Source organism: Canis lupus, chromosome 3 (assembly GCF_003254725.2).
Source record: "Canis lupus dingo isolate Sandy chromosome 3, ASM325472v2, whole genome shotgun sequence".
Taxonomy (NCBI): domain Eukaryota; kingdom Metazoa; phylum Chordata; class Mammalia; order Carnivora; family Canidae; genus Canis; species Canis lupus.
In genome coordinates, this window is record NC_064245.1 from 52,800,713 (window position 1) to 52,814,909 (window position 14,197).

Here is a 14,197-nt window from a genome sequence, read left to right on the forward strand (position 1 = left end):
TCCCTGGTAATGAGAATACCACACGGCTGCTGCAGCCCCCATGTGCCCTGCCTCTCCTTCCCTTCCATGTTCCCACAGGCTGACCACCCCCAGGGCCTGGAAGGGAACCCCGGGGAAGGCAGGCAAAGACAACATACAGGGCAGAGGCCAGGCCTTCACCCGGCTCCAGGTCCTTGGGCCTGCTCTGGGGCGCCCTGCACTGCCTGCCTGGGGAGAAAGGGCAGGTGGAGAGCTTCCAGGAGCAGGGCTGGGCATGAACAGAAGGTGGGGGCCGTGCTGCCACCAAGAGCAGGCTGGGCCACAGTCCCCACCCTCCCACAGCCTCAGCAGGCCCAGAGCTGAAGAAGCCCCTTCAGGGCCCCACCCGGGCCTCTGGCCTTCCGCTCTGACTGCTGCCCTGGGGCAAAGTCCGAGGAAGTCCACAGGGGATGATGTGTTTCCTCGCCCGTGTGAAAGGATCTTGGACACCCCCTGCTTCGGGGCGTCGACCTGACTGGTGCCACACTGGCAGACATAGCTTAGGGTCACGGGGGCTTTATGGCTCCAGCCCACGCACTAGCAGGCCCAGCCAAGCCTGGGCTTCAGGCACAGAGCACAGGGGTGAGAGTGGCAGGGGTGATGGGGCACCTGGGAGGCCTCCTTCTGCGCCCCCCAGCCCAGCCCACGACAGCCTGAAGGGCCCCCTGTGGTTCTTCACCCTCACACAGCCCAGAGTCCTGAGGTAGCCCCAACCTCTCCCTGATTCTTGTACCTCAGGGGTTTTCAGGTCCAACCTCCTTGTTTTATGGGGCTTGTGAGTATTGGCAGAGGCAGTAACAGCCATCCGTTCCAGCTTCTGCATGTGTCTACTGTGTACTTGTAGTCTCTTCTTGATCACCTCCACAAACAGGCCACTCACTCCCTCACAAAACAGCACTTCCAATCTTTTTTTTTTTTTTTATTCATAGAGACAGACAGACAGAGAGAGAGAGAGAGAGAGAGAGAGGCAGGCAGAGACACAGGCAGAGGGAGAAGCAGGCTCCATGCAGGGAGCCTGATGTGGGACTCGATCCCGGGTCTCCGGGATCACACCCTGGACTGAAGGCGGCGCTAAACTGCTGAGCCACCAGGGCTGCCCCAGCACTTCCAATCTTAAGCAGCTCTTCAGTCTCTCTAGGGTATTCCCTTCTAGGTACACAGAGACACCCATCATACCCTTAAGTTTTTTTCTTGGGGCACAAAACATCCCTGAGTCCTTCAACTATTTCCCTGGTGACCAGGCTTAAAGCCCTGTCACTAACCTTGCTCTCCTTGGCTAGGGCCTGTTTCCTTCCATTATAAACGGTGGCCCCCACATTTTGAATGCTTACTCTGGCAATGGCCCATCCTGTATAGGGAATAAGAGACTCATTATCCCGTTTCTTGCAACTGGGATCACATTTGTTTTATATGCCTGTGATGCCCAGGAGGCAAGGGCTACCATGCCCTTTCCAAGCGTGCTTCTGGTTACATGATGCCACCTGACCTTGAACTAAGATATGCAGAGGATACCTGGAGCTCTGTTGCTCCCTTCCCCTTATTAGATCTGGTAGGTTGTTCTAGCCTGTCAGCATCTGTTGAGATTTTGGCTGTTACCCAACTCCCTCGCTGTGTGCTTACCGAAAATTCGACCAATTTGTATCTTTATTCAAGATCATGATGAGGCCTTTGATGAGGCTGGGAACAGAGCTAGTGGCCTATCACCGTAGATCTTCCTCTAGGTGAACACCCATCCATTCATCATCTGTGGGAACACTGAATCTGTCATGAATTCCCTTAACTGTCATCCAACTCACAAGGATTTGTTGACAAGGATACCCTAGGTACTTACTTAGTATGTAGACAGGAATTGTACATGGCTGCTCATACCCAAATGTCAATGACTTGGATAAAGTGGTGATTTATTTTCTCTCACATTAAAGAAATTCAGGGATAGATAGTCCTGGGACAGTATGGTGCTTCTATGTTGTCATCAAGCCCTCAAGATTCTGTTTGCTCCGTCATCCTTAATGTATGACTTCTGTCCTTGGGATTGCTTCACTGTCACAAAATGGTTGCTGAAGCTCCAGTCATCACATTTTCCAGGAAGAAAATATAAGAGGATAGAAACATGGGTGCATCTCTGCTTTAAAGAGCTTTCCTAGTGGCACTGGGTGGCTCAGTGGTTGAGTGTCTGCCTTTTGGCTCAGGTCATGATCTGGGGTCCTGGGATCAAGTCCTGCATCAGCCTCCCCATAGGGAGCCTGCTTCTCCCTCTCCCTATGTCTCTGCCTCTCTCTCCATGTCTCTCATTAATAAACAAAATCTTTATAAACAAACAGCTTTCCTAGAAGCCCCAACCAATACTTCTGTTAACATCTTGTTGGCTGTTACATGAGCAAGAGATGCTGAGAGATGCAGTCTTTCAGCTGGGCATACTGCTACCCACATAACACCAAGTCCTGCTATGTAAAAAGGTTTAAGAATAGAGGCTGTAATGGATGCTGTGTGCAACTAGAAGTGTCTGCCATACTCGTGAACATTCTACTGACCATGTTTCTCTGAACTAACCACCACCTTCTGCTATCACAGGAAGCAGGGGGTGCACCCGGTCCGGTGCCAGTAGCCCGCTGAGGCCCAGACATTAATCACCTTATCTAAGAGCATACAGCCTTAGATGTCCCTCCTTCCACCAGGAGAGTCGATGGGGAAGAGAGAAGCAGAGCTGGCCCAACTAGAAGCCTCCGTGGGGCAGGACCCAGACCCAGCTTATTTGCCAAGCACCTGGGGCAGGTTTCTGCATAGAGGGAGGAATGCCTGAGGGTCCCAGAGGCAAGCTGGACAAGCAGCTGGGTCAGGACCCAGCCCACCAGGAAAAGCAGGCTCAGATCCTCTATTTCCTAGCCTTGGCTGGGCTGGTGGGCTCCAGCTTTGGCTCCAGGTATCTGAACTCTCCTGTTCCCTCTACTGCTGTAGCTGGGGTGACCCCTGCCACAGGCCAGAAGCTGGAGTGCCCTGCTGAAGATGACCCCCCATGCTAGGTCCATAGAGGCAAAGAGCTGCAGATGGAGGAGGGAGATAGAGCAGGATGTGCTGGGCCTGCTGCTGGAGTCTCAGGGATGGAAAGGATTGGCTTCTTCTAGGGCCAAGACTAAGAGATACCACCCCCCTTACCTACACCCAACCTCATCCTTTACCTACTTCATTCTTCTGCCCTTGAACTTTCTATAAGCAAGACTTGTAAGTGTAGGCTCTGTGCTAAGCACTGTGACATGCATTATCTTTATTTACCCCAACAATCACCCTGGCAGTCAGAATCCCCACTTTACAGATTAGAAAACAGATGCTCAGTAAGTTGCCCAAGTTCTCACAGCTTATAAGGGGTAGAGCTGGGACTCTAAACCTAAGTCAGTCCGATTCCATAGCCCAGCCTCCTGTCAAGTGACACTGCTTCCCTGTGCTAAGCAGGCCCAATATGAGGGGACCTACTTTGGCATCTTGGCATACTCTCCCAGTAAATGGGGCTGGAAGACAGTTTGTCCCTGTGCTTCCAGAGCCTGGCTAAGAGCCAGGGCCCCACTTTCTAGAACTTACACTCTGACATCTTACAGCCCAGTCTGTAGCCGGGGCGCTGGTGCTAGCCCAAGAGAGGAGGCCAGGCTACCCTAGAGACAGGAGAGTAAGAAGGGCTCTATGCTGACAGTGGATTCCCATTATTCACCAAATTCTTTCATATGAAATCTCCCAGGCTGGCTCTAAGGGTGGGGATAATTCTGGATTTTCAGAACTTCCTGGAGATTGCAAGCAGATCTACCTGCCTATGCATGAGGCAGTGCTATTTGGCAAAAACTAAACACACACTAAAGATGCCTCAGTAAGGGCCTGACTGGTGCACATATGCTACAGAATATCATAGAACAGTTTAAAAGGGGTGAGTCAGAAAACTTAGTACCAACAGCAGGTTGAAACTTCAGAATCTAGATTAAGAAACACACAAGAGGGATGCCTGAGTGGCTCAGCAATTGAGCTTCTGCCTTTGGCTCAGGGCATGATCAGGTTGGGTCCCACATCGGGATCCCTACGGAGAACCTGCTTCTCCCTGTGGGATTGGGTCCCACATTGGGATCCCTGCGGAGAACCTGCTTCTCCCTCTGCCTATGTCTCTGCCTCTCTCTGTGTCACTCATGAATAAATAAGTAAAATATTAAAAAAAAAACACATAAGGGATCCCTGGGTGGCGCAGCGGTTTGGCGCCTGCCTTTGGCCCCGGGCGCGATCCTGGAGACCCGGGATCGAATCCCACGTCGGGCTCCCGGTGCATGGAGCCTGCTTCTCCCTCTGCCTGTGTCTCTGCCTCTCTCTCTGTGTGACTATCATAAATTATTTATTTATTATGCCAGCTTCTCTCCAGAGAAAGCCTATTTGGAGTCCAGAGCACTGTTAAGTGAGTCATCTTCTCTCTGTGCCATGGACAAATTAGAAATTCCTTCTCTTCAATCATGGCAGCTAGAATAAACTAAACAGGTGTTGCCCTGACCAACATTGTTCAATGACAATCATTACTTCATCATCACGTCAGAGTGGTAATTTGGGCATATTTTCTCTGGTATTTTAAAAAATAAGTCCTGAGCAGAAGTGATGTCACCTGGTCATTGAAGGTTTGTCAGAGCCTCCTGCCATTTTTTTTCCAGTTAAAATGATCTGCTCTAATGTTCACACAATGTTTAAATGTTCACTGAAATCATCTATTACCCTCTACAAGTCAGCTAAATATATCCTGATGTGGGATGCTCTAAGGCACAATGTTGAATGAAAGAAAGCAAGTTACAAGTCACAAGGCTCAGTCGGTTAGGTGTCTGCCTTTGGCTCAGGTCACGATCCTGGGATCGAGCCCCACGTCGGGCTCTTTGCTCAATGGGGAGGCTGCTTCTCCCTCTGCCTCTGCCCCTACCCCTGACTCATGCACTTACTCATTCTCTCTCTCAAATAACTAAAATCTTAAAAAACAACTGCAACTTACAGACAACAGGCTGCAATGTTGCCTCATTTACATACATCCATGTGAACATGTGGGCCAGGTCTGGAGGGGCACATGACAACCTGATAGCTGAGGGGTTACAGGGATCCCAGCTTTACCTGGAATGTTCCCACTACTTACAAAGAGAATTAGTTAAATATTTGAGGAGCAGCCACAAATACTCCAAGGTCATTATTTATTACTTCGAGTTGATATAGGCCAACCTATTCTGGAAACATCATAATGTTGACCTTTAGTTACTGACCGCCACCCCCCCTTTTTTTTCACATCACACTTCTGCTCCAAGGTCCATCTGGCAATCCAACTTCTTAGGGTGGCCCCAGCCAAGCTGTCCTCCAGCTCTCTACAGCAGCACCTTTGCACAATGTTCTGGAAGCACCTTGCCAAGTCCCACTGCCAGCCCTTTGTTTAAGCAGTTCCCACAGCCAGAATGTTCTACTCGCCTCTCTCCTTAACCAAGTCCTACTCATGGCCCAGGGCCCAGTGGTGACCTCTCTAGCTCTGTGGTCAGAGCTCTATAACCTGACCCTCATTTGGGCCTCAGCTTCAGAGTATAGCACTTTCTCTGAAGATCACAAAGGACAGTGATGCCTCCCTTAAACTGTAATCATTGCTGAGGAGAGCTTTACTACTTCCAAGTTTATTTTATTTTTAAATATTTTATTTATTTATTCATGAGAGACACAGAGAGAGGCTGAGACACAGGCAGAAGGAAAAGAAACAGGCTCCATGCCGGGAACCTGATGCAGGACCCGATCCTGGGACTCCAGGATCATGCCCTGAGCCAAAGGCAGATGTCCAACTGCTGAGCCACCCAAGCATCCCTACCTTCCAAGTTTATAATACGAGACTGTAACAACAGTCCTACAAGTAGATACTATAATCATTATTCCTGTTTTATAGAGCAGAAGCTCAAGCTCAGACTCAAGCTCTGCCCAAGAGCACACAGCTAGTTGGTGGTGGAGCTACTAAGTGCATAATGGCCTTTTCACCTGTCTCTCAGCACAAGCCTGAAATGTCATGAGTAGAAACCACAACTAGCTCACACTGCTATGCCTGGCTTTTGCCAGTTGCTAAATAAATATGAATGAAATGTGATGCCTATAGCATCCTGAAATGTAAGTAACCTTCTTCATGAATGGGAACAGCAAACATTTAGCTCACCTGCCAGGCCCATACTGAATGGTTCCACCCAGTACCAGCAGCCATCCTAGGTGGTGCGTTTTTGTATTACTGCTAAGAGATTGAGGGAACCTTGAGTGTCAGAGGAGTTAAGTGACTTGCCCAAGGTCACACAGCAAACAGATTCAGGCCTGCTTGGGGGCTCACCTTCTCCCATCTTCATCACCCACTGCTCCCTATCCCTCTTCTCCTGCCTGTTCTATTTCTCAGGGACAGAAACTATCTGTGGGTAGTGAGATGACTTTCTCTGTACCATTCAGCAAACCGGCAAGTGTGGGTTCCAGCTGCAACCCAGGAAGGATCCACCTGTAGGTCCCCCTACTTCCACCCCACCCCGAATCATTGTGGGCAAATCCCTCGGGGCTTGTCTTGACCTCTTACCCAGCACACCTGCCGACAGTGAGGGGAAGTCACTGGGCGAGACCACCCCCAGCCCTGGGAGAGGGCAGCCTCTCTTTGCGCGGGTCCACATGTCACACGAGGGCCAGCCCGGCCGTCCCCAGACCATGGCACTGCCCACCACTGTCGGGCTCCTGGGCACTCACCGCGCCACGAGCCCGGGCGGGTGGGAACTCGGTGAGAAGCTTCGCAGCTCCAGCCAGATGCGAATTGTCCCTCCCGCACCTCCCGGGCTGCAGGGGCCTCCATTAGAGCCCCCGAGGAGTCAGAATCCACACCTCCGCAAATGGGCCCGCTTTCCCAAGGCCCCCCTGCCCAGGCCTTCCCTGGGCTCTGTGGGTTTTGACACCTCTCTGTAACCTGGCAGGGGGCCACCTCTCACCTTCGGGCCAGATAAAAGCTCAGGCCTGGAGGTGGCCGGCTCAGCCTCCCAGAGCCCTCGGCGGCCCGGCCATGGCCCAGTCCCCTCCTCTGCGCGGCCTTCTGGGCCACGACCACTGGGCCTCACCCCGGGGCTGGGGCTGGGCCGGCCACCCCGACTCCACGTCCCCGGCCTCCTCCTCGGATTCGTCGGGCTCGTGCCCCTGCGACGGCGCCCGCGGCCCCTCGCAGCCCGCGCCCCCGGCCCGCAGCGGCCGCGCCGCAGAGGCCGCCCCGACGGCGCCCGCACGAACCCGCAGCGCAGCGGCCGGCGGCCCGCGGCAGAGCGCCAGCGAGCGCGAGAAGCTGCGCATGCGCACGCTCGCCCGCGCCCTGCACGAGCTGCGCCGCTTTCTGCCGCCGTCCGTGGCGCCCGCCGGCCAGAGCCTCACCAAGATCGAGACGCTGCGCCTGGCCATCCGCTACATCGGCCACCTGTCGGCCGTGCTGGGCCTCAGCGAGGAGAGCCTGCAGCGCCGGCGGCGGCGGCGTGGCGACGCGGCGGCGCCTCCGTGCTGCCAGCTCTGCCCCGACGGCGGCGGCGGCGGCGGCGGCGGCCCCGCGCAGGCGCAGACGCAGACGCCGGTGCAGGTGCAGGTGCAGGCGCGCGCCCCGGGGGGCCTGGGCTCCGCGGCGCCCTGGGGGTCCCCGCCGGCCCGTCCCGGAGCGCTAGTGGCGCCCGAGCGCCTGGGGAACGGGGTGCCGGACGTGGATCCCTGGGTTACACCCCCTTACTGCCCTGCGATGCAGTCGCCCCCGCAACTCTCCCAAGGGAGAGCCCCCGACGCTGCCCTTTGGACACCGCCCCAGGCCTGTTCCGGAACTCAGACGTCCCCAGAACCGAGGAACCAGGCCACGCCCTGGACGCCGCCCCCCGCGGCCCCCGAGCTGGCTGTAGTATACCAGGTACGCGCGCATGTTAGGGTGCTACTTCCCTCGGGGTGGTCCCCAGGTTCCTTTGGAAATGGCAGGGGTGGGTAGGCTCTAGTCTGCAGGGAATCACAGGCTTTTTCTATCCCAGTTTATCTAATCCGACAACCCTATGAGAGGTAGAGAGAAGCTGAAGAGAGTATGGAGAGGACCCTTACCTCCATGGGGAAAGAGGTGTGGCGGGCCCCAGGTCGTTAAGGCCACCACCACCTGGACCTAGAAAACTTGACAGCCAAGTTAAAGAGGGAATCCTTGGACTTGCTCCAGAGGCAAAATGAAAAGTAATAGCCATTGGGGATTCGCTCCCAAGTGCTCCATTAAGGTTTGGGGAGAGGGAGCCCGGCCGGCCCCAGGGGTGGGGACTTCCAGGGTAGACTGGTTTGGAGCTGGTGACTGACCTTCCTCTTTCCTTCAAGCTTCATTTGTTCATGAGGCCCATGAGTGAATGAATCATGGTCCATTAAAGAGCATATTAATAACCAAAATTTACTGCTTGCTGTTTGCCCAACACCTTCTTGACGCTGTACATGTATTAACTCAGCCAGCCCTACAACTGTGGAATAGGTATTGTTATCATCACCCCCATTTTACAGATGAGAAAACTGAATAAAAGAGATTGAATTCTTAAACCTAATTAGTAGCAGAGGTGAGATTTGAACCCCTGGAGTGTATCTCCAGAGCCAGTGTTCTTCACCACTTTGCTTCACTGCATCCACGGCACCAGGGCTGTCCAGAAGCTGCCAGCCACGTTCCAGGGAGCATCCAGGGTCAAGGTCTCAGGGCATCAGGCAGTGGCCTACTAATCAGCTCCTTTTGTCTCTCTTGCAGGGTATCTCAGTGTCTCCAGAGTCCTGTCTGTTGCCAGAAACCCCACCCCTCCTGTCCCGCCCAGCATGCCAGAGACTCCAGCCTCAGACCCAATGGGGATGCTGGAGCCACAGCGTAGAGGTGCTCCCCAGCTCAGAGAACCAGGGACCAGGCTCTGCCTTCCAGCTCGGTGATGAAAGCCCTTCCCAGAGCTCAGGCCTGCAGCTCAGTGGCTGCCCTGAACTTTGGCAAGAAGATTTGGAAGGGGCCCACCTGGGCATCTTCTACTAATGGTCTTGCCTGTTGCCTTGTCAGCCAGGAATCGGGCCTTTGGTGTGAAGTGCCCTCCTCATTTGCTACTTGCTGTGATCTTCAAGCTTTTTTTTTTTTGAGCCAATGATCTCTTTTCCAAGTGATGTCTCTCACAGAGGCAGTGTTTGAAACATAGTGGGTGGCCTCCCTGGCTGGAATCAGGACTGGGGTAGTGTCCTCCACATCCTGGACATCCCCCAGAATGACCAGTGCTCTGCAGGGCACTGCCTGAGCCTCAGGAAGGTGGTGGCTGCTTGACCACAGAGTTGGCCAGGCTGGGATTGTGGGGGGAGTGGGTGAGGGGGTGGGTGAGCGGGGAGAGAAGCCTGTATGCTTAGATTTTGTACTTCTTAAACAACAACAAAAATTTTTATTTGGTCTGTTTTTCTTCTATCAACCTGGGTTTTTATTGCCCTGGAGAAGGAAGAATGTTCCCAGCCCACAGGGAACAGTCATGCTGCTCTTCCTCACCCTGGGACTAGGCCTCCTGAGGTCGGTGTGTGCCCTCACTTGCCACTTTGACGAGTCTTTATCTCCAGGGGCTCCACCTGGCCTGCTGGGCAGGGTCACACAGGGGGTTAACGTTTGGGCCTGTTCACTTGCCTCCGACCCATCACCACTCTGTTGTCCATTCTTTTGAGTACATTCCCGCTGACCCGGAGGGCTCTTTCACAGTTATATAAAAGTGATTTTAAAAAAATAATAATAAAAAGAAATGAGGTGGTTAGCTTGCATAAGCTAGGGCCAGTGTATTTATTTCTAGGGTTGCCATAAGAGAAGAGCGTACATCAGGTGGCTTGAAGAACAGAAGTATAATTTTCTCACAGTTCAGGAGGCTAAAAGCCCAAGGTCAGTGTCAGCAGTGTTGGTTTCCTCTGAAGCCTCTCTCTTTGGCTTGCAGATGGCCACCTTCTTCTCTCTGTGCCCTCACATAATTACCCTGTGGTCTTTGCACTTGGCTTAATCACTTCTGGTTAAGGCCACCAGTCATACTGGGTTAGGGCCTACACATACGACTTTATTTTACCTTAATTACCTCTTCGCAGGCACTATCTCTGAATACATTCACATTATGAGGTCCTGGGGCTTAGACTTTCACCATGGATGTTGGGGGAACACAACCCATAATACCTGATGTGAGGTCCTGGAGAGACAACATTCCCCAGCTAGCAGGGCAGATTAGAGGAAAGTGAGTGGTCAAGGCCCAAGTTGAGGATGTGAGTTTACATACAGTACAGAGAGAATGCGACAGCGTGGTGGGAGACAGGGTTGACACCTCTTTCTTGAGTTACCTGATCCATGTTACTGCTGCTGTTCTGATGTATGCTGCTTTAAGTAAAAATAAGAGGCATCTCCAGAATCTTGAAAGAATGCCACCCAAGATCCATAAGTCAAGGCCACCGTGGGCTTGGGCGCCAAAAGTGGTAACAACCTCGTTCTGTATATACTGACCCAAGTAGGGGAGAATCGCAGGATATAGGGGATGGGCAGTGAGGGATGTTTGCCAAGCGGGCGAGTGGGGAGTGACCCCGGCAGAAGAAACCGCATGTCCAGAGTTGACAGAGGTGATGAATACAGTCGAAAAAGGAGCTCATAGGTTATGGGGATCCTGTCTGGCCTCTTTCTTGGGTGCTGGGAAGGCAGTGAAGGCGGGGAAAGTGGAAGGAATTGGGTCAGAGGCACGGGTGGTCCCTTGGGCTGCTTGGCAGAAATGGAGCTGGGTGGGGAGGCCACAGTGCAGGGCGACAGAAGCGGAGGGAGGAAGACCAGAGCACAAGCTGCTTGAGCTCTCAGCTGCACGCAGGCCAGCCATCCGACCCGATGATGTGCCCGCTGACATCAAGCAAGTCACTCCTCTGTGCCTCAGTTACTCCATCTCCTAAAAGAGGAACTAGTTTAGGTGCCCACTGAGGTAGCTTCTTCCCCTAGCCTTCTAGGGTTCTGGTTCTTACCAAAGGGGCTCCTGTCCCTGGGGCCTGCCAGCCACAGGTGGGAGGATGAGAAGACCTCACACAGTGAGGAGATGGTTACAGGGGCCTGACCTGGGTGTGCGTTCCACTCAGCTCTAACTCTCCGTATAACTGGGAAAACTATGAAACCTGCCCAAGCCTCAGTTTTCTCAGCTATGAAATGGGGACAGTAACAGGCCCTATATCTCAGGGTTCTTGGGCTTGGCACATAGTAATTGCTGAATGGAGGGAGATGGTGTGGTCTGGTGGGTGCCTAACCTGACTGCATGCCGAGACACCTGGTTCTAGGGGCCCACCCTGAGAGCATGATTCAGTGCATTCAGCTGGGACTTAGGAACCTGGGGCTTTAAGAAAATCCTTCCCAGATTTGGTTTCAATGGATAGTCTTCACTCCTTCATTTTATAGCTGATGAAACAAGCCCAGGGAGAGGAGCAACTTTCCCCAGCCCCCCAGCTAGGTAGGGATGTCAGGCCCCTGACTCCCTGTCCAGTGCTCCCTCCTTCCCTAGAAGACCCAAGGTCTTGGCTCCATGGTCTCATAGCAGCTACACCAAAGGCAGAATTAAACAACTGCCCATCTCTTCCTTTGGTTCGCACAGATCTGGAGTTAGTCCTCATAGGGACAGAGGGGGATACTCCCTGGTCCAGGCACGGATGGCCATGCCCTTCCAGCTCCAAGGCCAGGTCCTCCCTCCTGTGAGGGCTGGAGTGGAGCCCCACAGAGCACTGGCCTCCTCCAGCAGCATTTGGAGCGTCTGCAATTCGGCAGCCAGCAGCCGTCTTTTCCCAGCTCCCCTAGCTCCCCTCAAGAGGCAGAGGTGAGAGGCCACCAGCTAGAGTTGCCTGGGAGACACCTGAGGTGCTGCTGGAATGGGGGTACAGAGCCCAGGGGGCTTGGGCCGATCTCCCAGCCCTGTCCTCAGCCTCTGCAAGGGAAGACTCAGGCCCACCTCTCAGGAGCAGTAGCCCCTCACCTCCATCCGTGGCCTCACCCCTGCTGTGCTTGCCTGCTGCTAAGTGCCTGGCAGGAGAGGGAGAGGGGCTGATGCCTGAGCCCTGCCTGGTGACTGATCTTTCCAATCCTTCCTGGGGACACCCTCTACCCCTGCCTCCATCATCATCTGTAAGACATTGGACATCCTTTCACGACCCTGTCATAGAGAACATGCCTCCTGAGGAGCCTCCTGGGGAAGAGGAGGGAGGAGACATTCCCACACCAGCGGCTTCTTGCCCATCCCCAGGGTCTTCCTTCCCTGCTGGCCCTGAGTGGTCAACCCCCTGCAGAGTGCTGGGCAGGGACAAGCAGCCTGAATTCTAGTCCACAGGCCTCTGCTCTGTGTGCGACCTTGACCATGGTTCTGCAGGCGGGTCTCTGGCTCTGTGCACCCTCACTGTATTCTCAGGACCCGATTTCCTCCAGACACACAGGGCATTCGGGATGCCAGCCTCGGAAGCTGTCAGGTGGTGGGGAGCACACAACATGTGGATGCCACAGACCTCGCCCCAGCTCCAAATGGAGGAGGGCTTCCGCCACTCTGCCCCAGCTCAAGAGCCTGCTTCTCATTCTAGCTCTACTGAGTTAAACTCCCTGCGCCTCAGTTTCCTTATCTGCAAACCTGAGATAAAAACAATCCTTATCTCCCGGGTGTGTTGAGACCCAAATGAGATAATGCGCATAAACACTTGGCCCAGTGCCAGGCACCAAGACGAGGATCCCTGCAGACACTTCTCCTTGGAGGTCAGCTCTCTCCCAGGGACCCTGGGGGGGCCGGCCCCTCCCCCAGCGGGGCCTCCTGAGGGGGCCTGCCCTCTGATCCCCAGAAGGTTAAGTGCCAGCCATGGCTGCTGGGCACTGGCGACAGGAAGGGCTGGCTCACGGGGCTAGGCTGAGGGAAGCCTCCTGATTGGTGAAGAGATCCCACCCCATAACCTGGGCTGGTCTCACTCTTTGGCCCGCCCCGCCTTTGATGTAGGGACTGCAGTTGCCGCTGAGGAGCCTTCCTGGCCCAGCCCCACCCCCACTTCACCCAAGAAGGAACAGAGGCTGTGAGGAGAGAGGGGAGGCCAGGAGGCAGGACTAGGGGTAACAACACCCAGATTTCCTCCTCCTGCAGGGCAGTGCACCAGATAGCCCGATATGTGACTCTCCTTAGATCCACACCCCAACCCTCTGATCCATTATTTTTATTGTACAGATGCAGAAACCAAAGCCCACGGGTTTGCGTCACTTGCCCAACAAACTGGCCAAGCTGTGATCTGAAACCAGGCCCCCTGCTCTCTATGACTCCAGCCCCAGTGACTCACTTGGAGGAGACCCCCAAGGAGCACTGTGATCTGTTACCTCCCATGTTCTCTCCACCGGCCTGGGGTGCTCAGCTGGGCCCTGTGGGGCTGAGGGCAAGGTGAGCTTCCAACAACCTGGCTCCAATTGCCTCGAAACTTCCACCAAGGCTAATGGGGGCCATGGAGCCATGGGGTCCCAGACCTCCTCCTCAGAATAGGCACTGACCACCAGCTGCCCCAAGTGATCTGGGGGGCATCTGCCTTTTCCTGCATGCTACTCGTGAAAACAACCACTTTACAGACTGATATCCCACCTGCTACCATGGATCCTGGAGAGGAGATGGGACATGCCTTTGGCCAGTGAATGGTCAGACCAGACCTGGGTCCCAGAGCTTTCTGTCCTCACTCCAAGGCCCCCTCTCACTGTCCCACATGTGCTGGCTGCGACACAAGAAGAGGAGCCCAGTCAGCACCCTGCTCCCTTCCCTCATGTTAGGACAGGTGCTGACCCCAGTGTCTGGAACTATGGAAACTTCTGCTTTCTGAAAAAACACTCCCTTCACTGTCAGGACCTGCTCTGGGCCTGGCACCAAGCCCCAGCTCTCCCCACACCACCATCAGAACCATCGTGTCCAGTGGCCTAGGGCCCCTCCCCCCATAGTTCCCAAGCACCCAGGTCTCCAGCCTGCCATTGATTATGGATGAAATGAAGACTGCCGGCAGACCCCACAGGGACACACAGGCATTATGTAGGAGGGACCAGCAGGCTGATGCTTCTCGCCCTCTGCCCGCTGGGGGTCCCATACACCCCAGGTACCTCCCCTCTCAGTCTTCCTGGCTGCTGGGCAAACCCACTCCT

General features: G+C 54.3%; 1 protein-coding gene and 1 long non-coding RNA gene across 2 annotated transcripts; one reads left to right on the forward strand and one right to left on the reverse strand.

The window, feature by feature from the left end:
• Positions 1-1,894: 1,894 nt before the first annotated feature.
• On the reverse strand, positions 1,895-7,129 carry LOC112653767 (uncharacterized). Its single transcript, XR_003132507.2, has 2 exons — positions 6,999-7,129; positions 1,895-2,158 (listed from the first exon to the last, which is right to left on the reverse strand). It is a non-coding gene; the product is annotated as an uncharacterized LOC112653767 (long non-coding RNA).
• Positions 7,070-9,376, forward strand: MESP2 (mesoderm posterior bHLH transcription factor 2). Its single transcript, XM_025438030.3, has 2 exons — positions 7,070-7,942; positions 8,795-9,376. Exons 1-2 carry the CDS (start codon positions 7,070-7,072, stop codon positions 9,062-9,064), a joined length of 1,143 nt encoding a protein of 380 aa, XP_025293815.3. The 3' UTR covers positions 9,065-9,376.
• Positions 9,377-14,197: the final 4,821 nt, after the last annotated feature.

What these genes read in the sequence shown, in the direction of transcription:
- MESP2 (XM_025438030.3), top strand. Translation starts at nt 7,070, where the DNA reads ATGGCCCAGTCCCCTCCTCTGCGCGGCCTTCTGGGCCACGACCACTGG. An exon ending in AGCTGGCTGTAGTATACCAG is followed by an intron (nt 7,943 to 8,794) that starts GTACGCGCGCAT and finishes TCTCTCTTGCAG; the next exon opens with GGTATCTCAGTGTCTCCAGA.